A 24,769-nucleotide genomic window follows, 5' to 3' on the forward strand; every position below is an offset into this window, starting at 1 on the left:
CCTGGGCTACACAGTGAGTTCCAGGTCAGTCTCAACTACATAGTAAGACCCTGTCTCAAAACACCAAAACCAAAACAAAAGAACAACAACAATTCAATATTATGGTGTGTCCTCATCCACTTTATTCACCAACTGGGGCTGTGAGACTTCTGGTTCTTCCCTAAAGTCAAAATGGCCATGAAAGGTAAAAGCTTTAAATCAATTCAGGGCATGGAGGCAGCTGTGTCAGTGCAACTGAAGACACTGGTGCAAGAGACCTCCACCCAGAACTGTCTGAAAAAGGAGGCAAGGGCAATGTGATACCTGTGTTTGAAGTGAGGGGGAATATTTTGAGAAGGATTAATAGCAATGTGTCAGGCCAGGGTTTAGCTCAGTGGCACCGTGCCTGCCTCGTAAGCACAAGGTCATGAGTTTGATCCCCAGTACAAAAAAACAGCAAAAAAAAAGCAACATGTCTTTTACTACAATGGTTTTTTCAAAAACTTTAAACATTCACTGTATTTGTTGATCACACCTTATATATGCACGATCCTTTTCCAGGACCCCATGAATGCCAGGTAAGTTCTCCACCCCGAGCTACAGCCCCAGCCCCATGTGCTATCTTAGAACAAGCCACACGCAGCTTCTCCACGGCTCACCAAACCCTGCAGAATGCCATCTTCATCCTGTGGGTCTGCAGCCTTTCCTGGCAGAAACACCACCCTCCATCAGCCTCCTGAGGACACTCCTTCATTACTGAACTGAGATACCAGAAGAGGACAATTCTGTACCCTTTCTGAGTGAACTGCAGCACAGAGAATGCTGTCCCCACCAGGGCAGACACCGAACTAGCAGCAAGGGTGGAGGGTGGTGGCAGAGCGTCCTCAGCATGGCCATAAAGGGCCAGAGAGCTGAGGGACAGAGATGTGATCCTTGGGCTCCTCAGCCCTACCCTCTCCCACCACGAACGGGTGATAGGAAAACGCAGGAGCCATTTGTTTTCTAAGAAGATGCTGTATTTAATTAATCCCTTCCCCACCCAAGAACTTTCCCTACAGAGCAGGGGCCGGGATAGGCCCCTTAAGGCAGATGGTGTGGAAGTAACAAACGCAAGGCACTGGCCTGGAAAGAGGGGTGCAGGCAGGCTGGGCAGGCCCCAGTCCTCAGGAGAGGTGGAGCAAAAGAGCTGCTGGGACCAGATCTGGCTTTCCAGTGCAGTGCCAAGAACCACAGCAGCCCTGGAGAGAACCTGGCCCCAGCTGGCCAGCTGCAGGCCTACCTGATTCCTATGGGCCCTTTCCAGATGGCAAAAAGGCCACAGCCCAGGGGCAGGTAGGGCATCCATAAACCACAACCTCCTAACTTGATTTCCTAGAGGAAGGCAGTGGTTCTCCCAGGGCCACCCAGATCTCCAGGGGCTCCAGCCTCCCACACTCCAAGCTTCCGCTCTTGGTGACTACAGATGCCCTGGCAGGCCCCTCAGTGCCACTTGCTGCCATCTGGCCTGTCAGTGGCGCATGGACCTTGGGCTCAGCCGAGCAGCTTCAGGACCCTGCTGCAGGCTCTCCCAGAGCAGGGGAGCCTCCACACACTTGGGGTTCAAGAGCAATCACCCAAATGCAACATTGGTGAGGTCAGCAGCAGCAGCAGAATAGTTCCCAGCCAAAAGAGCACCTGGGGTTTACTAGTGCAAGACAAGTGCATGACCATCTGGTGACAGAAAGAAGGGCTACCGATGGCGAAGGCCAGGGCTAGTTCCGGAACTTGCTTCACTTCTCAGTTCCTCCTACCCCTTGCTCCCTCCCCCCGGGAAGGGGCTTCCCCATACCTCTACTGCTCCCTGCTCCCAGCCACCCTTGCCCTGTCCTCCGCTTCCACACAGGGTCAGGTGTCTGGACCCTCTCTACTTCCCTTTCTATCCCTCTCTGCCTGGCCTCAGCACCCGTAGTCTAAGGAGCACCGCCACATTCTGTGCAAATTCTCTTTGCACAGCATTCACGGTCTCTCCAGAGACTTCCACGTAGAGTGAGCCCAGAGGGGAAGGGCATCGCTCTCTGGCCTTCCTCACACTCCCATTTTGCAGGGCCGTACACCGGCCACTAGTGACAACGGGCCCGTGGCCTTCCAGAACCCACCTCTCACCCCAACCCCCGGACCAGGAAGGCACCCCCAGCTCTGTGCTTCCAGTCACAAGTTGGAGCCACTAGGAGGGGTTAGATTAATGCCCTAAGGGTGGCCAGTAGGTCGGTAGCTACCGGGAGAGATGTGATTGGGAGGCATGAGCCTGGGCTTGAGCCAGAACTGCTCCGTTATGGGGCCAGCGCCGCTGGAAGGGACAGTGCCCAAGGGCCACACTGCAACACACAAATGGGCCTGAGGTTCACAAGTGGGGATCCCCCCTCAGCACACACTCCTCCAGTCAATTCTGGGTCTGCACAGCAGTTCACGTCAGCACCCCTTACGGTGAGCACTGGGGACACGGGAACACACCTCCAGGGCCGAGGACAGGATCGCTCGCACAGGGCTCTTCTCCTCGGACCTCACCGCTCCATCTTCTCAGGAGTCATCCATCTCTGTCAGCTGAGCACGTGCTAGAGGAGCCCTGGTACCTGTCTCCACACGAAGGGACAGCTCCGGGCGGAGAGATCAGCACGAGGCCTCTTGGGACTCAGCCATCCTTCTGCTCCCCTGCCTCCCCCCTCCTCTGCCCCAAGTCAAAGAGCCACAGCAGCGGGTCCAGCCAGCCCCACCACGGGCTTCACGGCATCTTCATTTGGCGGCGGTTCCACATGCCTCGCTTGGAATGGAAGTGATGGAAGAAATTCCTGAGGGAGAGACGCTCCACTTCCAGGCCAGCTTGGAGAATCCTGAGTGGGGAGGGGTGGGGTGAGCTCTGGGCCCAGGGAATGTCCCTTCCACCCTGACCTCAGACCCTCCGTCTTCAGGAACCTCCCACAGGGCAGAGGAAGTAGGTATGGTGAAAAGAAGCCAGCCGGCTGGGCTAGAATCCCAGCCCCATGACTGGGCAAGTGACAACATCTGCCAGAGCCTGTTCACTATTTCTAGAACGAGGATGCTTACTTTATAAATGTGCCCATCCACATATACCCACACCTCTAGTCTTCATCTCTGACACAGACACACACTTGTAGGGATGCTAGATACCAAGTGCCCAGCACAGGACCGGCGTCCACCAAGGGCTCAGTGACTGCAGGTCAGCCTGGTGAGACATCGCTGGATCTATGGGGGCAGAGCCCTGGAGCCAGACAGCTTCTTCTAGACCCACCTTGTTCTGTTCTGTTCTGTGCTGTTCTTCCTTCCTCCCTCCCCGCTTTTTTTCTTTCTCTTTTTACAGTGCTGGGGATGGACCCAAGGCACGAGGTTGCCAGGCAAGCACATCCCAGCCCACCATGTTCCTTGCCTACGTGTGCAGCCCACCGGGAGCAGTTTTCTTTCTTGTTAGGCCTCAGAGAATGCGAGAGGGTTGGGGATTATGCTGGAGGTCTGCAGTGAAGCACACAGCCCAGCATAACTGTGGGCACAGCATCTCTCAGATCCCGCTCCAGGCTGCTGTGATCCAGCTTTATGAGATCGGAGTTACGGTCATCCCCTCAGCCGCCACTTTCCACCTTTCATTCTCTTAGTATTATCACCATCCTTTCCTTTCTTCCCTCTATGGGAAAACCATGAACAGGCTGCTTGTAAAGCTTCTGAGACTTTAGTGAGAGAGGTTTGGGGCAAACTACTAACTACTCTCCATGATTTGGTTTTCTCTGAAAAATGGGGCCACTTACACCTGATAACAAGGTTACTTGAGTGACTCACCTGCACAGCACAGGAGCCCCACAACAGTGGCTGCACCCTGCCTATGTCTGAGGAAGAAGCGTCTACCTTCCCTGTCAAGGCCGACTTCCCCTGGTCCACCTGTCCGGAACCCTTGCAACAATTATACCCTTCTTTCCTCCTTACTCTCCTTTGCTACTTCCTCTTAGGATTAAAGCTCAAGGTACCACACTCTTTCCTTTCCCTTCTTCTAGTGAAAACTCTTTTTTGGGGGGGGATACAGGGTTGATCCACCATGATACTCCAGATTGGCTGATCTTCCTGCCTCAGCTTCCTGCCTCAGAGTTAGGATTATGGTTGTGCACCACCATCCCTGGAGGAAGTAAATTTCTTGAAAGAGGAATCTTACACAAACAGGGAGAAACTTCCTCACTACCACACATCCCTCCCTACCTGACAATCCAGCATCACTGCCCAACCTCACTTCTTGCCAAGCCCACAGTCTGCACGGAGTTCTACATCCCTGGCTTTTCTCAGGCCAAATTCCTTTACCCTTGGCCTCCAGGGACTCAGTAGCTCTGGGAACCTCACTGCCCCCTAATGGTCACACTGTCTCTTTTGCTGGCCCCAGCATCTTTCCTGACCTTAGCCTAGGTTGACTTTGGCTCCCCCACACCCAGGTAGTGCTGGCAGGGAGAAGAGCTGGCCCTGGCTAGGGTCAGTGGAGTCTTCTCCACCAGAGTTCCTGCCTGGTGCTCAGAACATTGCCACTTGCATTTCACAGCTCAGTGGTTTCTGTGTTTCCTCTGACAGCTCACCAACCTTTAACTTTCATGGTCACACTAGCCCTGTGACACAGGAGCAGGAGTGGCATCCCTCTTTGCTGGACAGGCCAGCTGAGTGTGAGCCATCTGAGAGCACTGGGATGTGTGACCCAGGGTGCAGCTGGCTTGATCCCACCCTGTCCCTTCCCAGAGCACCATGCTGAATGCAATTCCATAAGCTCCCTTGGACATCCTCCTTCCCCAGTCACCTGTCCAGCAGCTCCCAGTCTTCCCCACCCCAGCGGTCCCGGAACTCCTTGGTGTTCATGCCCCCGATCTTGTCCAGGTCTGACTTATAGATGCCGAGTAGTCCAAACCCATTCACCTCCCAGTAGCCTGTGGAAGCCAAGAAGCTGCAATGAGTCAAGCTGGGGCCAGGAAGAGGATTGCAGGGCCCTCTAGCTGTGCACTAGAGGCTCTTCTGAGGGAACTGGGGGTGGGGGAGCAGAGCCTGAAAGCTGGCTTAGCTGAGCAAACCCCTTGCCTGTTAGGGGAAGGTCCCTGAAGTTCTGCGTCAGCAAATGGAGCAGTGACCCTGGGCTGATGACTGCCCTACAGTTACATGTGACAGGCAGGCCCTGTCCACTTCCCGCTGTATAGGCAGGGAGCCTCTGGCCTCTCGCCTGCATAGCCTCCAAGGGCAAAGCATCTGGTACGTGGCAGATGCTTCCTCGGTGTCTGACGGGCAAGTGAGGGGAAGAGGGGCAGGAAACGTTCACTGCTGCAGGTGCTTCTCTGGTGGACTGTCCACTGGGGTGGGCGGGAAAGGGTGCTGACATTCACCAGTGTGCCTGCTTCTAGCTGAGGTCAGGAACCATGGGGGGAGAGGCCTTCTCTCCCGCCCACTGCAGGCCAGGGCTCACCCTCCGGCCACCAGGGGGTGGCTCCGCAGTGCAGCCTCATCACCATGGGGGCAAAGGCCATCTTGCCCTCCACACAATGCTTCCGGATGGTATCGATGACTCCGGCTGGGAAGTAGATGTGGAGGTCACAGAGGAAGATGATGCTGTGAGGGTCCTGGGGGCAAAACGGCAGGGTCACCAGACCCTCAGGACTCCCAGGAGAACCCTCAGACTCTTCCTAATTGGTAAATGTGCTGCCGAGGCGAGCATGGCTCTTCCTCATTGGAACGGCCGACAAATCCACACAAACCTGCCCGATGGGGAGACGTCCAGAGTACGGAGCTCAGAGCAGTGTTCTTAACAGCAGACTATGAACCCTGCTCCTCTCCCCACTCTTTATGGGCCCTGAGGACCCTGGACAGTTGAGCAAATGCTCCGCTGTCGTTTGCTTAGTCCCACTCTGCCACAGTTCCTCAGCATAGCAGAGATGGGGCTCCCTACTGTGGTCTGGACCAGTGCTCCCCAAAGGGCCATGTGTCCAAGGCTTGGTCCCCAGCCTGTGCGCTAGTAGCAGGTGGTGGCCCCTTTGGGAGGCGAGGCCTATGGATGAAGTAGGTCATTGAAGATGGGGTCTTGGAGGGGATATGAGGGTATGAGGGCTCTTCCTGTCTCTCTCTTTTGCTTCCCTGCCAGCACGAAGTGAGCAGCTTCCTCTCCCACTATGATGTGCTGCATTGCCACAGGCCCAAAGGCAATGTGGCCAACCCACTGTGGGCTGAAACCTCTGAAACCTCTGAAACCTTGCTATAAAGATGATTCTCTCAGGTATCTGTACAGTAAGGGAAAGCTGACTACCACTCCCAGGTCGCTATTTCCCTCCCCACTGAGGGGCTGGCTACCTTACACATCACAAAGTTCTCTCTGCCTCTTAACCCAGTTTCCCAATCCCTTTCCAGGCCAATTACCTTCACCAGGTCGATGCCAGCCTGAAGTCCGGCTGAGCGCTCAAAGTTACCACTGAGCTTCAAGTACTGGTAGCTACAGAGAAGAGAAAGGAAGGCTGAGTGTTAGGAGTCAGCTGCTGGGGTCCTCCGGAATAGAGATGATAAATGCACCTGGGTGAGGTTATGGGCAGGGGAGTCCTGGGAAAGAGCTGAAGACTAGGATCCAGGAAAGCCGGGTGGGGGAGCTCAACCCTGGACCCGGCAGCCCTAGGCCTTCAGGAAGGAGGCGCCCAGGCTACGCCCTGGCTGTGGAGGGCAGGGTGTGTCCTCACCTCTGTAGCTTGGACCTCTTCAGGGCCATCTTCACATCCATGTCCTCACTGCTGTAGTCAGTGATGATGATGTTGAAATGTGGGTCGCCAGTGACTTGGAACAGGTTTTCCATGTCTCTGATGAACTGCTGCACCCAGCGCGCCTGGTTCTTCACTACCGCAGGGTGCCAGGCAGAAAGAAACAGAGATAAGGAAAGATGAGCATCTCTGCTCTCAGCTCCATCACGAGTCAGGAATCCCCACCAGACCCCTGCTGTGAGGATAACACAACTTCCGGGAAGCTGTGAGCAATGGACCAGAGACCGGAAGGAGAAGAGCAGCTCACCATGATGGGGCCTCTGCCAAGGCCTTGGGCTGGGGTCACAGCAATCCCACCAGGCTCTGACAATCAATCTCACTATCACTATTTCCCGTCCTACTCCTGCTCCACTCCGGCCTGCCTTTCCTTCTCATCATCAAAACCACTTAGGGATGTGGTTCAGTAGCAGAACACTTGCCAAGCAAGTATAAGGCCTTGGGTTCAAACCCCAGCAGCAAAGAGAAAAAAGAAAACCAGCCTATATAGTATTCTTTGTGTTCTATTTCCTCAACAACCATCCCAGGTGATGATCACACCCAACCTAGAGACCTAGACTCAATGAAAGAGCTCCAGCCCTCCAGTCACTATCTATTAGCTCTGCCCTTCTTTCTCTTTGCTGAGCTTCAGCTCCTCTCTTGTGGAAGATGGAATCAGGAAAACAGACCAGGTGCCTAGGTGCTGTGGTTACTGCTCCGCAGAAGCTCACCAGGCACAATGAAGTGGACCACAGCCCGGTGATTCCAGGAGAAGCCCTGGGGCCAACACAGTTTGGGCTCAGGATCCTGGACATCCAGGACATGCCTCCGCCGCCGGTGGTGTGGGTTCCAGAACAGGCCCTGCAGGTTCCGGGCCTCGGCCTCTTCTGCACCAGCCGCATCGACGCCCTGCCAGCCTCGTGTGGACACGTACTCAGACAGCCTCACCAAGCGCTGGCCTTGTTCTAGCAGCTCAAGTTCCAAGAGGTAGCGACCCCCACGTAGCTGGTCCTGCCGCTTCTCCACATTTACAATGCGCTGCAGCTGGTACCTCCTGTGGCGCAAAGAGTGGGGCTGGAGTAATGTCTCCCTCAATGCCAGGGCAGCCAGTGTGCTGGGAGCCCACAAGCCCCTTGTCCCGAGACCCTCGTCTATGGCTTAGCTTTGCCATTGGCTAGGGGTAGGGACTCAGGCTAATGCTCAACCTCTACGTCTCATAGCCTCCATCTTCCGAAATGCACTACTGAGCTGTGACCATCTCCATGAGCTTTTTTTTTTTTTAATTTTTGGTACAGGGATTGAACTCAGTACCTTGCACGTGAGAGGCAGGCAGTGAGCTAAATCCCCAGCCCTCCTTGAGCTTTTGCAGCACTAAGATCCTAAGTTGACAAAGCAAATAAGAGAGGTCACTCAAAGGGAAAAAATGAGAACCGAGACCTGTCATGTAAAGGTACAAGATCCCAGTAATGAGTGGAACTGTACTGTATACCTAGAATGTACCAATAAATTCAATTAAATAAAAGTGTAGGAAAATGCTAAGGTTACAATACTCAGTATTCAAAGTCTATAAATTGTCTCAGCTATATCATAAAAGATGATCCAGAAATAGGCACGACAGTAAAAGTGTCTGTTTTTGAGAGTAGCACCCTGACTGATTTTTTAATCTTTCAATTTTACATAAAACTGCTGTCGCATCACCGGAAAATGTATACCTTTACATTTAACTATACTTTTGTAAAGTCTATAAAAATCACTAATATGTAAAAAGGGGGGGCAGACTTAAAAGGAAATATCGAGATGCTTCAATCTGCATTTCTGTATTTCTAAAACTGAATTGCTTGCTTCTATCAAAAGAAATATACCTTATTTAAAAATTGCAGTATCCGCTCATTCTTACTCAACCTTAAATCTCAGTTAATTTGCATCCTCATTTTCTTAAAACTCCTGAAGCTTTGATCTCTCCTAGATTAAATTTAATAGTAGGTACTTTAGATTTTTCAAGTCAATCTTGATGGTCATACAGATATTTGGCATTTTTTATAGCTGCCATCAAACAAACAGGGTTCAGTGACCATCTATGTAGGAGATATTTACCTGCGATGTTCACTGTCTAGGAGTTCAGGTCATGCTGAAAAGTGCACGTCTGAAAGGGTGCAATTTAGTGCTGGGGGCGTAGCTCAGTGGGCACACGCGAGGCCCTATTGTCAGTACTCAGCACACAAAGTGATACCACTTAATCCAGGCATGGTGGCCCATGGGAGGATCATGTGAGTCCTGACACTTGCCAGCCTCAGTGGATGGCACATAAGGACATAAATCACATAAAGTAGGCAGCATTTATATCGGAGCCCTAAAACAACCGAATCAGTTCTCTACACAGGCACACTGAGGAGAGCTCAATTGTGCATGTACTGCAGAATACATAAGTGGGTGGGTAGCGCCCTATCCCAGGAACGTCTGTCACCTTCCCTCCACCCTCAGAGGCCAGATCCACAGCTACTTGCCCCAGGTACCGTGCAGAAGGGGACATGGAGAAAGTGTAGTGGTGTGGTCTATGGGCCCAGGCATCAGGGTGTGGGTAGCAGGAGTGTGGACAAGCACAGCCAGGACTGCTGTCTGCCCTGGTGCCTCAGGAAAGATCTGAGCTGGTAAGCACTTGTCAGCTTTGACTGTTCAGCTTGGCAATGTCATTCTCATTTTTTCCTCAAGGAAAGATATCTTTTTTTCCATTCCCTGTGACACAACAGCCCTTTAGGCTCTAGGTTTTAAGCACAGCAGAACTTACTGTTAGTAGTAAAGATGACTTCTCCCTCCTGGGGCGTGGGGTCTGTGTCCTGGACCACCTGCAAGGCTCCCACAGTCCGGACAGCAGGGTCCAAAGTGACTGAGCTCTCGTTTACCGTCGTGTCACTTGCGCCTGTGATCTGGTTGGTTGGGGGACCTCCCAGGGAGCCCTCAAAGTCCGTGGGCAGGTCGTCCATGCAGTCAGCATTGGGCTGTTGGTGGGGGGCAGAAAAAGATCTCTCATTAGAGCATGTCATCAGTTTAAAGATGAAATGTGTACAGCTGGAATACTTTGTCTCACCGGAAAATTAAGCGTTGTTTTTTCTTGAGCTACTTTGTTTAAAAACAGTCTGTATATGATTTAACATGCAAAAAAATCTTTAACATAAAAAGATCGTCCAAAGTCTCCTTTCCACAGGTTATTTTCAGATGTAGGTATCAAGTTTTAATTCCGGGAGTTAGCAAGATCTCTGCAGCTAAACAATGAATGGGAATACATGACATTCATTCATGATGATAGAACTTCCTCATATGTAGCGTTTACTCCCCAGGTAGGTAGGATGAAGCTGGCAGCCTAGTAATTATTCTAAAGAGTCATGCACTGATTACAAATACACTATGATATGAAAGTGGGAGGGGAACAAAATCTTATTGTGAATTGCCCATTAGAGATGTACACACACACACACACACACACACACACACACACACACAATCACACACAATGGCAGGGTAAGACTTTAAGTACAAGCTAAAAACAAACTATACAAAAATATTCCTATGCACGTCACATGGGCCAGATCATATGTGAGTCCAACCTTTTAAAATCTCAGCACCTAAAATGAGAGTGACAGCACCTGCTCAATCACCCGTCATTAAAACTCTTGCCACTGACTGCCCCCCCCCTGCCCGCCCATTGAACAGCACAGCGGTGAAGCTCTCTGCCCTGCAAGGCAGGTAGGTGGCCCTTGCTGGTGGCATTGGACTCCTTCCTGTGTTACTGGGCATAGTCTTACTCATTGGAAGTTTCACCCTTCGGTCTTCATTCTGCTGTATGAAATAACATGAATGTACATTTCTCTCTCTTCCACGAGAAACTTTTAAAGTTACTTTTCGTTGTGTTTTTCCTGAAGCCATGAAAATCATTCCTAAAAGGCAGTGGTGGAAGGGCGTGGTCTTAAGGCACATTAAAAATAGCTTCGATCTGAACTTCAGCTTTGTCGAAGGAGGATCATGGCGCTATTCCCTACTCTCCCTTCTGCGGGGCATTGTGGCCAGGAGCAAGTGAAAGTACTGGGTGGACGCTGTATCAGGATTAAAATGAAAATGCTGTATTTAAAGTTCATTAAAAGAGAAACTTACAACTCATGGACTCCTGGGAAACACAAAGAAGAACTTCGAACTGCTCCACTCAGGTGCTATTTCTGCCCTTAGGGAAGACCAATCGCTTGACCGTGCTTGTGTTTCCAACAGCCAGTTGGAAGTCTCCATTGTCTCCCATCCTCAGCGTGTTCCCTTTCTTCCCACTTTCCCTTTGCTCCTCAGGCTCTATTGAAAGTGAGCCAATTTTATTAAAATTCAATTTGCCAAAAGTGAATTTATAGAATGACCAATGCACTGTATTTACAAAATGTGATACTGGACACACAAAGGTATAGTTATGAACATTTTCTCATTATTTGTCTGGGTTTTCCAGCTTTTCTCTATTTGAGTTCAGTCTCCACTCTCTCACCAGAACGTTCTTTTTTAAAGAAAATACAGGTAGAATTTTTTCTCGCTTCCACATAGGAATGAATCACAATCTCTCAAGCACAGCAGGACGGGTGCTCTCAGCCTGGTCCAGCCTCTTTTACTGCTGTCACCTTCATTCTCCTGTTTCAGTGCTTCAGCCTATGCTGCTTTCCCACCCAGGATGACTTTTACCCCAGTCACCCTCCTCCTCCCATTCTAAGACCTCAAACTGACCCCTGGTGAATTCCTAATCACTCTCATTCTCAGGCCAGTGCCACTTCTTCTAGAGCCTCCTCTCCCAGCTACTCATCTTTGACCCCACGGCACTTTCTACGGCACTTCTCCCCTCGGCAGTCGCCTGTTAGTGCCTGTCACTTCCCAGTGGGCCATACGCGGTGTAGAGACACATGAACACATTATCCTGGTCCTGAATCCCAAGCCTCCCCACGGTGCTGCTGACAGTTATTAGATGCTCAGTAAATGCTGAACATTTCTCCTTTGAGTCTCAGAATTCTACACTGAAAACATGGGCATATCAGTATCTGCACAAGCTCAATTAGGGTAGGATTCCAAAAGCACTGTAGGAACTGTAAAGCTCTACGCACAAGTAAGATATGCTAAGTAAAGTCCTTTTTTTTTTTTTTTTTTTTTAAAAAGCAAAAGCAATCCTCTGTCAGGTAGCAGAGATAAAACAATTTCACCAGGAACGCAAAGAGCTGGTTGGGTTTTCAACTATCCACAGCAGAATGCGATCACAGGAGAAGGCAGCGACTCCTGATTTTTGAAAAATAAAAATTTTAAAATTTTATGTATTTAATTTTGAGGCAGTGTGCTTCTTTGCTCTTAGTTTGTGGGCCAGCAAGAACGGTGCTATATCCTCAATGAGAGAGAGAGAGAGACAGGAGAGCTAATTACCTCAACTTGCAGTTCTGAATAATTTGGCTTTGATATAACATTTGATAGACCATCCTTCTAGAGGCTCCTGGCTTGTATTCTCTCTATATGGTTCATCAAACAGACTAATATTTTGAAAAGAAACCATATTTATATACCTATAAGAAAACCCATAATCATAATGTTCAAAAAAATGTCAAATGCCATCTACAAATAAATAATGTCCAGGTATTTAAATTTAGGTCAGTTTGGGGAAATTCAGATTAGTATGGGGCAATTCCTAAATGCACCCAGTGCTCACAGCCAGAACTTGGACATGCAGCAGCTACACCACGGTGACATCATCCGATTGACGCCAGGATAGCGTCACTGTGGGAGAAGACCTCGTTCTGTGCAGTCTTAGAGGAGGAGTCATTAACACTGTGCTGTCCAACAAAGACAGACCTGGGCCTCACAGACAGGAGGAGGATGAAGCACTGTAAGGTGGACAATGGGGAAAAAAGCACTTTAGAAATAAAGAACTTTCTCTTCCAGTTCAGTATTATATTTCTCTTGGTAAAATAGAATGGAAAAAGACGTCCATCGTTAAGGGAGTTTTGTAATCTGTGAGATGTGCTCTAATTCTCTAACTCACTGTAGAGAAACCGCTTACACAATAAAAATGGCCCTAACTCTCGGCTTTCCACATAGACATACATACATATATGTGTTTATATATGTGCATATACATGTAAATATGTATATTTTCTGTTTAACACAGTCCATGTAGACACTCAGTTGAGAACGATAAAACCAAAACCATTATCAGAGAGTGACAGGCTCTTTCAACTTTCCTGAAATAAGAAGCAATGGTCTATGAAGAGAATAAGGAAATTCTAAGACAATCACTTTAAGCAGAATCAAAAGGGTCTCAGTATACAGGCAGCCTGTTCTAGCTGAGAAGGCTGGGAGCTTGTCTGTCCAGCAATATACGAAGTCCGAAGAATGGCAGGGAAATCCTTTCACTGGTGTATTGTAGGCACAGAGCTCCTCAGTGGCAGAAGGATAGAACAGAACAACACCCCACATTTCCTTGCAGATTCCGACTGTCATTCCCTAGGACCAAAACCGGAGAGCCCTGGGGTGCAGTGAGGGTGGCCATATGCCTTGGAGACTGGGGAGGAGCAGCCCAGGACCTGTGCCCTGTTCTTCATGGAGGACATGCTGTTCTGTGGGGCAAGCTGGGGGTGTGCATGTCCTTGTCAGGCTGGCCTTTAAAAATCCTTGGCAAAATCCACTCAATGCCACCAATGTTTATTTTCCCGGGAAAAGCATGCTAAATAAAATCCTATCCAGACTTGATGGGCTTCAAAACCCCACTGCCAAAAATTGAAATGTTTCTAAATTTGGAAATTAGCCAAAAGGCCATTCAATGAATTCTATTTTAGCAATAATTAGCAATACTTAAAACTCACTGATAAATAGCTTCTGGAGAAATTATACTTTTACAGGCAAAGTCTGGAGTCAAATGCACTGGAATACAATATTATCTACAGGGGGTGGTTTGGTTTTGTTGTCCTGATCAAAGAACCGTGAGAATGTTAGGATCTTTTTTTTTTTTTTTTGGTACCAGGGATCGAACTAGGAACCTTGCACTTGAGAGGTAGGCAGCAGAACCACTGTGCTCAATCCCCGGCCCCTGTGAGGATCTCTGAAAATATCTTGAGCAGTAGGAACCAGGTCAAATAATCACCCATCTCCCTTGAACTGTGAAGATTCTGGAGACCAAACGTGCACACACACACACACACACACACACGCACACGCATACAAACAATACATATACACATCTCTCCTCTGCTTTAGGAGACTCAGTTACAGCCAGAAATGTGAAAAGTGCAAAAACAGTTTGATTTTTAAAGTTGTCAGTATCTGGCTTGAGATGCTGAGTTTTTATTAATGTTTCATGTTCATCGTAAGTGATTTTCACCATGAATGCACCACACATTTACAACTCTGACCTGAAAATGCAGTGCATTGTCCTTCAAATCTAGTTTCGAGCCATACGCATCACACAAGCTGATCTGGGCTTGGTATTATCAACTGTGTAAGAGCCTGCAGCTGGCATGGAGGCAGCTGTCACAGGGTAGAAACTTCAGTGAATGAACACCCTTCTGGCGCACTGTGTGCGTGCTGTCCAATGGCGTCTCCCTGATAGTCCTAATTAGCCCTTCGACATTCAAGAAAACTCTGACTTAGGATCGGATTCTTCCCTCCTCAGTGGCGTCTTGGGACTATGAACGTTCTCTGTGCCATCAGTAGAGAGGAGTGACAACAGGCAGATGCAGCAAAGTGGAGCTGGGAAGCGGGAGGGAGGCTGGTTTCTGCATTCTGCTCGTGTGGCTTCCTTGAGACAGGGCCTTAGGTTTTTCTCACTTCTTTTTGTGTAGTCCATGGTTCGGGTGGCCTGGCTTGCTTCCTGCCCTCAGCTGCTTACAGGGAATAGCACCCAGCAGCTGGTGTTCCAGCAGCCACCACTTGTGGGGTCACTTGATACAGTCCTGGGAAAGCCTTTCCCCGGAGCATGCGGCCAGCCGGTGGGATTCTCTGTCCTGGGGCAGGGGGAAGCCTTAGAAGATGCTGACCTGGGAAGCAGCTGGATGGCAGTGCTGGAAAAGTGGCTCTTGCTCCACGTGCCAATTCACTCAAGGCCTCTGCAGAGGTCTGACTTGGGCAACAGCTTTGGGCCTAATCCTCAGCTGCTGCCCTCCTGGCCCACTGCTAGCCATGTTCTGAGAGGTTGGTGACCGGCAAGTGTGGCATGCAGGGCTCCTTAATGACTGACCAGGGGTGGCAACTACAGAAGCAGTCAATGTTCAACAGGCCGGTGTGTCTCACCCGGCCCCCAGAAGAGCTGCCTGTGACCTGCGCAAGAGGCATCTCAGCTCACAGACAAATACAACGGGCACGGGGAAAGGGTCGTGATGTGCTCAGAGGGAGACGCAGGGAGAGAAGTATTTCCAAACCTGGAATGCTCTTGTGGGCCCCATTAGATGATGTCACTGTTACGTGACTGAGGGGACCCAAAATCCAGGTAAGATGTTTTCTCCCTGCTTTGGGGGCAATTCAGGAAGACAGACATGAGGATGCTGTAGGCTGTGCTGTGCTTACCGGGATCCCTAGGGCTTTAAGAATGTTCATCTTGCACATGGGACAGGTACGATGGTCTAGAAGCCAGGGGTCAACACAGGACTTGTGGAAAAGATGCCTGCAATGAGAACCATACATCTTAGAGCCATGGTAACTCAGAGACTACCTAGTCCATGACAAGTCCAAGGTCGCTCGTTTGCTCGGTTCTGGGCCAAGACTCAAACCACCGAACTCCTGGGCCAAAGAGCTTCCACACACCCTGCGGTGACCACCCCAAATCTGTCTGCATCCCACCAGTGCCTTGTATGATTTGCAACCAACTCTTCAAAAATTCAGAAAATGTCTAGAAGTTAAAAACAAATTATTTTCCCTCTTTCTCAGTGGAAAGAGTATTTAATGGCAAGAAGGCAAGTGGGAAACTTGTGCAGGCCTTGCCCAATGAATTGATAGAGGCTGCTTTTAAGAAATACCCAACATTTTTCCCCCCATAATCAGAAGACTACTGTAAAGTAAAGGCTGATTTCCATTAATGTTTGGGATCTAACATAAAAGGGCAGGAGATATTCTGGAAGCATTCAGTAACACGTATGTCTTTTTAAACCGCTCCGGTTGGTGGCTGTCAAATCAGAAGCCAGGGCGGGTGGTTGAACACTGGGTAATGATCACTGCCTGGGCTTAAGGGCGTGGCCAGTCTCATGTGCTAGTTTTTATCAGCCTCTGGCAGGAGAAGCGGGCATAAAGATGACTTCTTAACTGAATTTTCTCTCAGGTTGACTCACAAAAGCCCATTCAGAGATACCAGGAGCCATGGGAGTGAGAAGCTTGGCTTCATACTCACAAGACTCTGGTCATGCGCAGAAACACTGAGAATTTCCTGTCTGTCTGGGAGAGGGAGAAGGAAAGAAAGAGAAAATTGCCTATGTTCTAGGAGGTTTTCTTAGAACATTCTGTTCATGCCTGGTTCTCCTCAATGGGGCGCTATTCTCAAATACTTCCACCCCTTTCTCTGCCACTTTCAACTTCTTTTGTTCTAACAGTTCTGCAAATCTCATCTGCTTTGTGTTAAGAGGGCTTTGAGCTCAAGTGCTCCCCAATCAGAGAAGAATTCAGACAGTTCCACCTTTTGTATGGAAATCCAGAAGAACTCAAGGGCTAAGGATGGGATTAGAAAGAGGAGAGAAGCAACTAGGACATGCTATTGTGTTTCCAGACTGTTGCTGAGGCCACCCTGCAGATTTAGAGCTTGGAAAGTATATGCCACATTCATTCCTTCCTTCCTTCATTCGTTCAACAAGAAGTATATGCCGAGAACTGTGCTCAGCATCTAGGATCAGCACTATAGTGGCCTCGTTCCTTCCCGTAGGGTCCCTAACAGGAGAGGCATGCATTGATAAAATGCGCACATACGTCACAGGGAAAACAGGTCAGAATACCACATTAGAAGAACAGGAATTTGGTGTCATGGCTTTTAACTGGGAGATTTATACAGTGTCAGGTGCTCAGAGACAGTTTCTCTGAGGGAGTGACAGAGTTGAGAATTAGGGGCTACTTGTATTTAAGGGCTAAGAATGGGAGGAGAGAACGTGAACAATATCCTAGGCAGAATGAGTGGTTCGTGCAAAAGCTGGGAGGTGGCCATTCCCATGGCAGCAGGGAAGGGCAAGAGCAGCTGGGTGAGTGGCACCCAAGTCACACTCCTTGCCCTCTAAAAGGCAACACTCATCTCCCCACATTCGGGCTCCACCCTCGACAAGTTCGTAACTAAAATTGCTCATGAAGTGGTGTTGCTCCTGGGAAAAAGTCAAACATTCTGGCCCCCAAGAGGCAGGCGACTCATGTGCTTTCAGCAAACACATGGCACTTGGCATGGTGGCGGGACCATTCCTTTGCTGTTTTAACACATAGAGAAGCCACTTAATGTCCTAACTCTGGGTCGCCTCTAGGCATCTCCTGAGGCTTCCATCCGCAGTAACTAAGGTCATTCTCCAAGACCCCATGCTTTTCCTGTGCTGTCATTCTTGCCACCCCTCTCTGATGGTTAGTTTTCGTGTGCCATCTTGGTGAGGCTATCTTACCCAATTGTTCAATGTGTTGCTATGAAGGTGTTAATCTATGTGTTGTTAATCTATGTGTTGCTATGAAGGTACTCTGTACATATGGATCATGCCTACAACCATTTGAAAGGCCTTCAGAACAAAGCTGAGGTTGTCCTGAGAAGTCTCTGCCTCTAGACAGGAGTATCTGCTCCTGCACAAGGGTCTGCAGCCTCTAGGCCTGCCCTGTAGACTTCAGACCTGCCGATCTGCACCCACGTCACCAATTCCTTGAAACATCTGTACATCTCTCCCTCCATCTCCCATGATTCTGTTTCTCTAGAGGACCCTGCCCGATACATCCTCCAATCAGCCTACAGCTCAACGACAGCAAAATCTCTTTGATTCACAGTTGCATCCTTATCATCTACAATAGTTCCTGGCACACAGTCGAAGCTCAGAAAACACTTGCTGCACGAGCGGATATTTGCTTATCTGAGGACCTAGCTCACATCCCATCCACGCATGCTCAGCTCCTCTCATTCCCTCACCCTTGCTAAGTCTCTGTGCCCTTCACCGCTTTTCTCAGCACAGCTCTCCTGTTCATCCTCTCATCATCTTCCTCTCTGTGTTGCTGCAGCCAAAGTGCTCTCCATGCTGCCAGGCCCTTCCTGTTCTCTTCATCCCACTCGCTGTCACCAGATTTATCTTCCAAAAATAGAGCACTAGTTACGTCAGTCCCTTGTTCCATTCTGTTCTATGTTAGGAGCCGGGTATAATGATGGATAAGGCCAGGTCTCTCCACAGGCGGTGTACCTCGGGCAGTACCACAGTCCTCCAGCAAGTCTTCGTTAGCAAAACGGGGAAATACCACTGAAAGCCCACACTCCTGGACCCACTGTGTTCAGGCTTTCAACCTTTGGCAAGTTAGCTTAGCTCTCAGACACGATTATTTTATCTTCTAGTATGGGGTTTGCACGTGAATGAGTCTGGGGGTGTCTACCATGTATGAGAGGGAGAGGAAAGTCGGGGAGAGGGAGGGCCCACAAAGTTTAAAATCTAGGTTCTGGCACTCCTTAACTATAAGCTACCATTAATCTTATTAATACCACAGTATTATATCTTAATTTTAGATATTATGTGGTTACTGTGATGCCTGCTTTTTAGTATGACATTTTTAATGTACAAAGAAAGCAGCCACAAAATTAAAAAAATAAAACCAAGAGTAAAAAAGAAAAAAGTGCTAGAATGACAGAGAAGATGTTCATAATTATTAGTAATCGATACTCATTTACTTCTAGTGCCATATGTATTATGCAAAATATCAAATATGATAACTACATTCTTATAATTGAGATTGCAAAGTAATTTTTCCTTCCTAAGTAGAAAGAAAAAAAAAATCACCAGATTAAAGCAATAGGGAAAGAATCTGGAGTTTAGAGAAATACAAGAACAATATAGTAAATATCTCTAAGGGGCAGTAAACCACAACTCACCTCACTTCTATGATTCATGGGACAGCACTGCCCCTTCCCATATTTTAACAAGCGCTGCACGAGAAAGGCCGACAGAGGAACAAGAGGACAGTCTACTCTGTCTCTGTTAACAATCCCAGCAAACTGAAAATCTAACAGAAGAACGATCAAAATTGTTTTTCTTCCTATTCACCAAAGGGAAGAAAACATTCTAGAAAGAGTTCTTCAAACACCTGACAAGGGAGAATGCAGATGACTGCTGGCAGTGTTGAGATAATTATGAAGCGTTAGTTTTCATACTTTTTTTTTTAGTGGTAATTACAAACCAAGTTAAAGTAATTTCCACATCTGTTGATTCTTGGTTTTTGTTGTTCTTTCACCTATGTGTGTGATTCTTTCAAGAATTAAATAATATTTCTTCCATCACCTGGAGAAGGAAGGGGGGCTATTCTGTCCTTGCCACCCCATTCAGTTTTATCGGCTTGTTCCACCCTACACCCTGTAATTCAGACTATGATCCTATGGGTTTGGGCACCAATGCAAGAATCCCATATTCTGTCCTATGCCAGTTATCTGAAAAGGACAGATACTCAGTGCTTCCACGGGTGGCTGAGGTATTTCTTAGTGCTTCTGAATCTTATCTGCAGTTATCAATGAAGTAATAGTGAGGTTTGAATGAATAAACACTAGGTCAGCATCCACCATTCACTGCTTGTCTGCTATGTACCAGACATCAACTGTTGTTTAAGGTGAAGATATAGAGGAGGAAACTGAAGCCCATTAGGGCTTATACAAAGAGCTGGGAAGGTGCCAGAGCTAGGGCCCAAACCCAGTCTAAACCCATCCAAAACTCACTGGTTTTACCCAATTCTAAATCCTCCCATCCCACCTCCCCAGTGGTCATGGGTAAGAGCAGTAGTTGGCGGTAGTCATCTTTTAATTATTTCCCAACGTATTGTATCTTCCTGCTTCAAGCATTTCCCATCCCTGAGCCTTAGTTTCTTCATATATTAGAACAATGAGGTAGCTGCACCTTACCTGAGGCAATCAGCTAGCCTCAGGTTGATGCACTGTTCCTCTAAAATGCCAGTTCTTTCTCTTTTAAGTAGGCAGGAAGATTAGCGGCTCTCCTGGTGGTAGCCATGGTCATGTGACTAATTGTGGCCAATAAGCTATAGAGTAATAACAAAGTTCACCTCAGTCTGTGGCACATAATCATTAACCTATCAATGTACAACGCTAAGATGGTGGCTGCTTTGTCAGTGTGATTGCTGTGAACTGACTCCTTCCACAACACAATGGACATAGAGGCTAGTATGGGATCTCTGCTGTGTTGGGCCAAATGAGAGGTAGAGTTTTTTTGTTACTGCAGCAGGGCTGGGCCTATCTTGACTAGTACAGTACCTTAAGGGGTGGTTGTCAGGATTGGATACTTGTTTGCAAAGTGATTATTTGGTAAGTGTTAAGTGGATAAGAGTGATATTAACTATTTAAAGTGATGAGGCTATAACTTGAAAATGACAAGTTATTAACTGATAAAAGTCAAATGTCACGGAACTGAGGGAAAAGAGCAGTTTGTGAGGAAATGAGATTATGGTGTATAGTAAGGGTTTTGTTATAGCCTAAAGGGTGGGAAGAACCTTGAAGTGTGGAGATTGGAGGAGAGTACTCCAGGGAGAGGGAATTTATAGAAGTCAAGGTGAAGAAACAGTATCACCATATGTGTGGGAAACTTGGGTGAGTTAAAATGTAGGCTATTTTAAACATAGGACAGAAAGTAAAGCTGAGAAAGATAGGTCCTAGTCAGCATTCTGAAATAATCAGGATGGACTGCATAGCAGAGAGGCAGAAACAATGAGGAAAATGATCATAGAATCTGATTTTTCCTCATTTTTGTGGGGAGGGGCTTATCCTCCAATTATTTCCTCCTGTATGATTTTATCCTTCTGCGTCTCCTATATGGAGCACCCCTGAATGGTGAGGAGGCAGTCACCACTTGGGTGCTTGGTGTGGACCAAGACAGGTGAACAGAACCTGCCCCTCCTACCATCAATTCCAGCCCACTGGGGCAGTGCCTGTTGTAGGCATCATCCTACTGGGCCTCAGCTTCATCAGACAGGGTCTGAACAATGAGAAGAACCTCCATTTCTTTGTCCCTTTTTTAGGTTAGGTAAACAACGTTTAAAAGCACAGGGCATAAACGAGATGGCACCCAACTCCACAACCAGTGGTAACAATATTCTGGCTGCTGTGCACCTAATTCCTGTGTTTAGCAAGCTAATCTGATAGAGTCATTCCGATGGAACAGAAAGCGGGGAGGTGGGGCAGGAGGAGCAGCAGTAGCAGAAGGAAAGAGACAAAGAAGATGGGCTAGGTTCGGTTTCCTTTGGGTTCTTACATATGTGGCTTAGAGTAAGTTAGAAGTTAGAGGTGTATGATTCAGATGTTTAGCCAAAGCCATATTCTTAGAGACGACAGGTTAGCAGAGTTCCCACACAGAGGAGGGGTGGGCTTGGTGAAGATGTCACAGCCACATCCACAGCCAGTGAAACAGGAGAAAGAGCACCTGCTCAGGGGGCCGGAAACCCAGGAGGGCTTTGGGCTCCGAGACCCACCTCTTTGAGTTAAGACTGTCTTTTAGTAAAATCCCGGGGCTATAAGGGTATTTGATCTATCTATACTGCAGGCTGATGTGAGATATAAATTAGTCACTATATGTAAAAGGACTCTGTAAACCTGGTAGAGTGCTTTCCAAAGTTACAGGATTATAATACCTAGTCCATCATTTACTCTGCTCCTACATTATACAGGGCTTAAGTAGAGTGAAAGAAAAACAAAAGGGTAAAACAAACCATATCAGATCTTCTGGCTATTAAACTGGATTTCTTGTGAAACTACAGTGGGAGACATCGATACTTTGGAAATGCAAGTTGCAGGGGAATTTCAGGGCCCTCACCGTATAGTGCATCTGGCTCCTTGGGGTGCAGAAGAGGCAGGCTCTGTGCCCAAAACTTGAGCTTGGTCTAACGATACCATTTGGCTGGGACAGCATAGCTGGTTGGCACTCATCCTGCATGTCTGGTTGAGTAAAATAACTGGGGCCTAGGACATGTGAAGTCAGAATGCCACATTTAACAAGGTTATTGCAGTGCAAGACTTCTGTTCTAAGGCTGCTCTGGCTCTGCTGCCAAGAAAATAGAAATGATCCACATCTGACATGAGCTACCAGCACCACCACCTTCTTTTGTTTTCCTTCCTTTGACCCCCCTACTTAAGTGATATCTAGTCGCTGGCACGTAGAATCTGGAATCAGAGAAAACTGATTAGAAACATGAATGGCTAAAGAAAGTGTGCCATTTACACACAATGAAACACTACTCTGCCATAAAGAAGGATAGACTTGAAGCATTTGGAGGAGTACGGATGCACTTTGAGACCATGACGTTAAATGAAATAAATCAGACACACAAACTTAAACATCATATGGTCTCTCCCCATGAGAAACCCAAAATATAAATAAAAGATGGATAATAGGAAGTAGCAAGATAGATCTTTAGCATGCGGGAAGGGGACCAAGGGAGGGAGGGGAAAGGACAGGGAGGGGAACAGGATTCAAAGAAAGGAATTGGGATGTGTTGTGTACATGTACCAATTCTTCAAGAAGGACGTGATCATTATGTACTGCAAATACATTAAAAAAGTGTTCCAAGAGACAGAGGGAAGGGGAAAGGAATAAAAAAACGAATTAAGATGTGTTAAGTACATGCACCACCTTCCCATGAAGAATGTAATGATTTTGCACTGCAAACACATACTAATAACTAAAAATGATTAGAAAACAGCATCGACAAATTTAGATTACTGCAAAAGTGAACTATTGTTTTGTTAAATTGTACAAAGTAGTTTTAGTGCTTTAAAGTTGTTTTCATTACCTTAAATGAAGTTGTAATACACAATAAAGTGCATACGTCCTAAGCAAGCTTGAGAGCTGCTGACCAGAGGTGTAAGCACAGTTTTGCCTCCTCCACCTTCCCCAGCACCTCAGGAAGTCTTGTCTTGCTTCTGACCAGTAAGCACCCACTCCCTGCCACGGAAGCACAGATTTGACCTCTGTCGTGATAGCTTAGTTTTGCTTGTTACTGAAATTCCTACGAATGAAATCATGAAGTTTGTGTTTCCTGCCCACTTGTGTCTTTAGCTCAAAACAGTGTTTTTCTCATCAATTTGTGTCTTGATGTACGTTAAGAATTCCTTGTACTGCTGAGCATCCCACTGAAGCAATATAGCACAATCTGTCTACAGATCTGTCCGTTCTTACATATGTGAGTTACTTTCATTTCCTGCCTATTATTGATAAAGCCGCTTTGGCCATTTTTGTGCAAGTTTTTGGGGAATGTTTGCATTCATTTCTCTTGGGTCCCTATCCAGGAATGGAATTGCTATGTCATCGAGCACTGTGTATTTAGCTTTAGTGGACAATGTCAAAAATTACCAAAGTAGTTGTGCCATTTTAAACTCCCACCAAACTGTCTGACTTTTTATTTGGCCAAGTATACAAAGCTATGTTCCTGAATAAAGGGGCTTTAAAGAAGTTGTTTTCATAAACAATGACTATGGAATTGGATGAAATATAGCATAATAAATCTTCAGATACATTTAAAAAATGTAATTCAATCCATTATTTATTTTTTCATGGGGCAGGCTTACAATAAGGAGGTAGAGATAAAACATAAAGATAAAGTCAAAACAAGACAAGGATGTTCATTATCACTACTCCTATTCAAACAGTATTCAAAACTTAGGCACAGTAATCAGGCACGAGAAAGAAATAAAAGGGATGTATATAGTAAAAGAGAAGTCAAACCATCCTTATTTGTAGGCAATATGACCCCTTACATAGTAGACCCCCCAAATTCCATGAAGACTCCTGGAACTAAGAAATAAATTCAGTAAGGTAGCGGGATACAAAATCAATACATGAAAATCAACAGCATTCCTCTGACCCAATAATGAATCCACTGAGAAAGTAACTAGGAAACCAACACCATCTACAGCAGCTTCAAGAAAAATTAAATACTTAACGAATCAATCTAACCAAGAAAGTGAAAGGTCTGTATAATAAAAACTAGAGTGCAGTGCTCTGAAAAAGGAGATTGAAGAGAACATCAGAAAATGGAAACTATTCCCTGTTCCTATGTAGGCAGAGCCAATATTGTCAGAATGGCATGCATGCGTGCAGTTCTAATCAAAACACCAACAGATCCCTCATTTCTTACAGAAATAGAGAAAAAGAACCCTAAAATTCATATGGAACCACAACAGATTCATAATAGCAAAAGCAATCCTAGGTAACAAGAGCAAAGAAGAAAGTATCACAATCCTGAATTTCAAGTTATATTACAAAGCTATAGTGATTTTTAAAAAACCCACTATGGTACTAACACATGGTACTAACATAAAAAGTGACATATGGATCACTGGAACAGAATAGAGGATACAGAAACAACCACAGGCACGTTCAGTCATCTGATCTTTGACAAAGGGATAAAAACAAAAAGAAAGCCTCTTCAACAAATGGTGCTAGGAGAATTGTATGTCTACATGCAGAATATTTAATCTAGACCCATATCCTTTGCCAGGTAGTAAACCAGAATTAAAATGAACAGATACCTAAATATCAGAACAGAAAGAGTTATTGTACTGAAAGATAAAATAGGTAAGACTCCTGAAGACATAGGCACATGTAAGGACTTTCTGAATATAACTCCAACTGAACAAAAAATAGAACCAAGAATGGGATGATATCAAATTAAAAAGCTTTTATACAGCAAAGGAGACAGACAACAAGGTGAAGACACAACAAATAAAATGGGAAAATTTCTTTTGCTAGCTACTCCTCAGACAGAGGACTACTAAATACCCAGAATATACAGAGAACTAAAAAAAAAAAAAAAAAAAAAAAACC

At 47.0% G+C, this 24,769-nt stretch overlaps 1 protein-coding gene across 1 annotated transcript in view; it reads right to left on the bottom strand.

The window, feature by feature from the left end:
- Window positions 1-24,769, bottom strand: part of Rnf150 (ring finger protein 150) — a 255,905-nt gene that overhangs the window by 43,076 nt on the left and 188,060 nt on the right. Inside the window, exons 7-8 of the mRNA XM_033759952.1 lie at window positions 15,318-15,414; window positions 9,544-9,754 (exon numbers count right to left, since the gene is read on the bottom strand). Coding sequence (XP_033615843.1) covers window positions 9,544-9,754; window positions 15,318-15,414 — 308 coding nt within the window. The remainder of the gene's footprint in view (window positions 1-9,543; window positions 9,755-15,317; window positions 15,415-24,769) is intronic.

Source organism: Fukomys damarensis, unplaced genomic scaffold (genome assembly GCF_012274545.1).
Source record: "Fukomys damarensis isolate Sample0158 unplaced genomic scaffold, DMR_v1.0_HiC HiC_scaffold_38, whole genome shotgun sequence".
Taxonomy (NCBI): domain Eukaryota; kingdom Metazoa; phylum Chordata; class Mammalia; order Rodentia; family Bathyergidae; genus Fukomys; species Fukomys damarensis.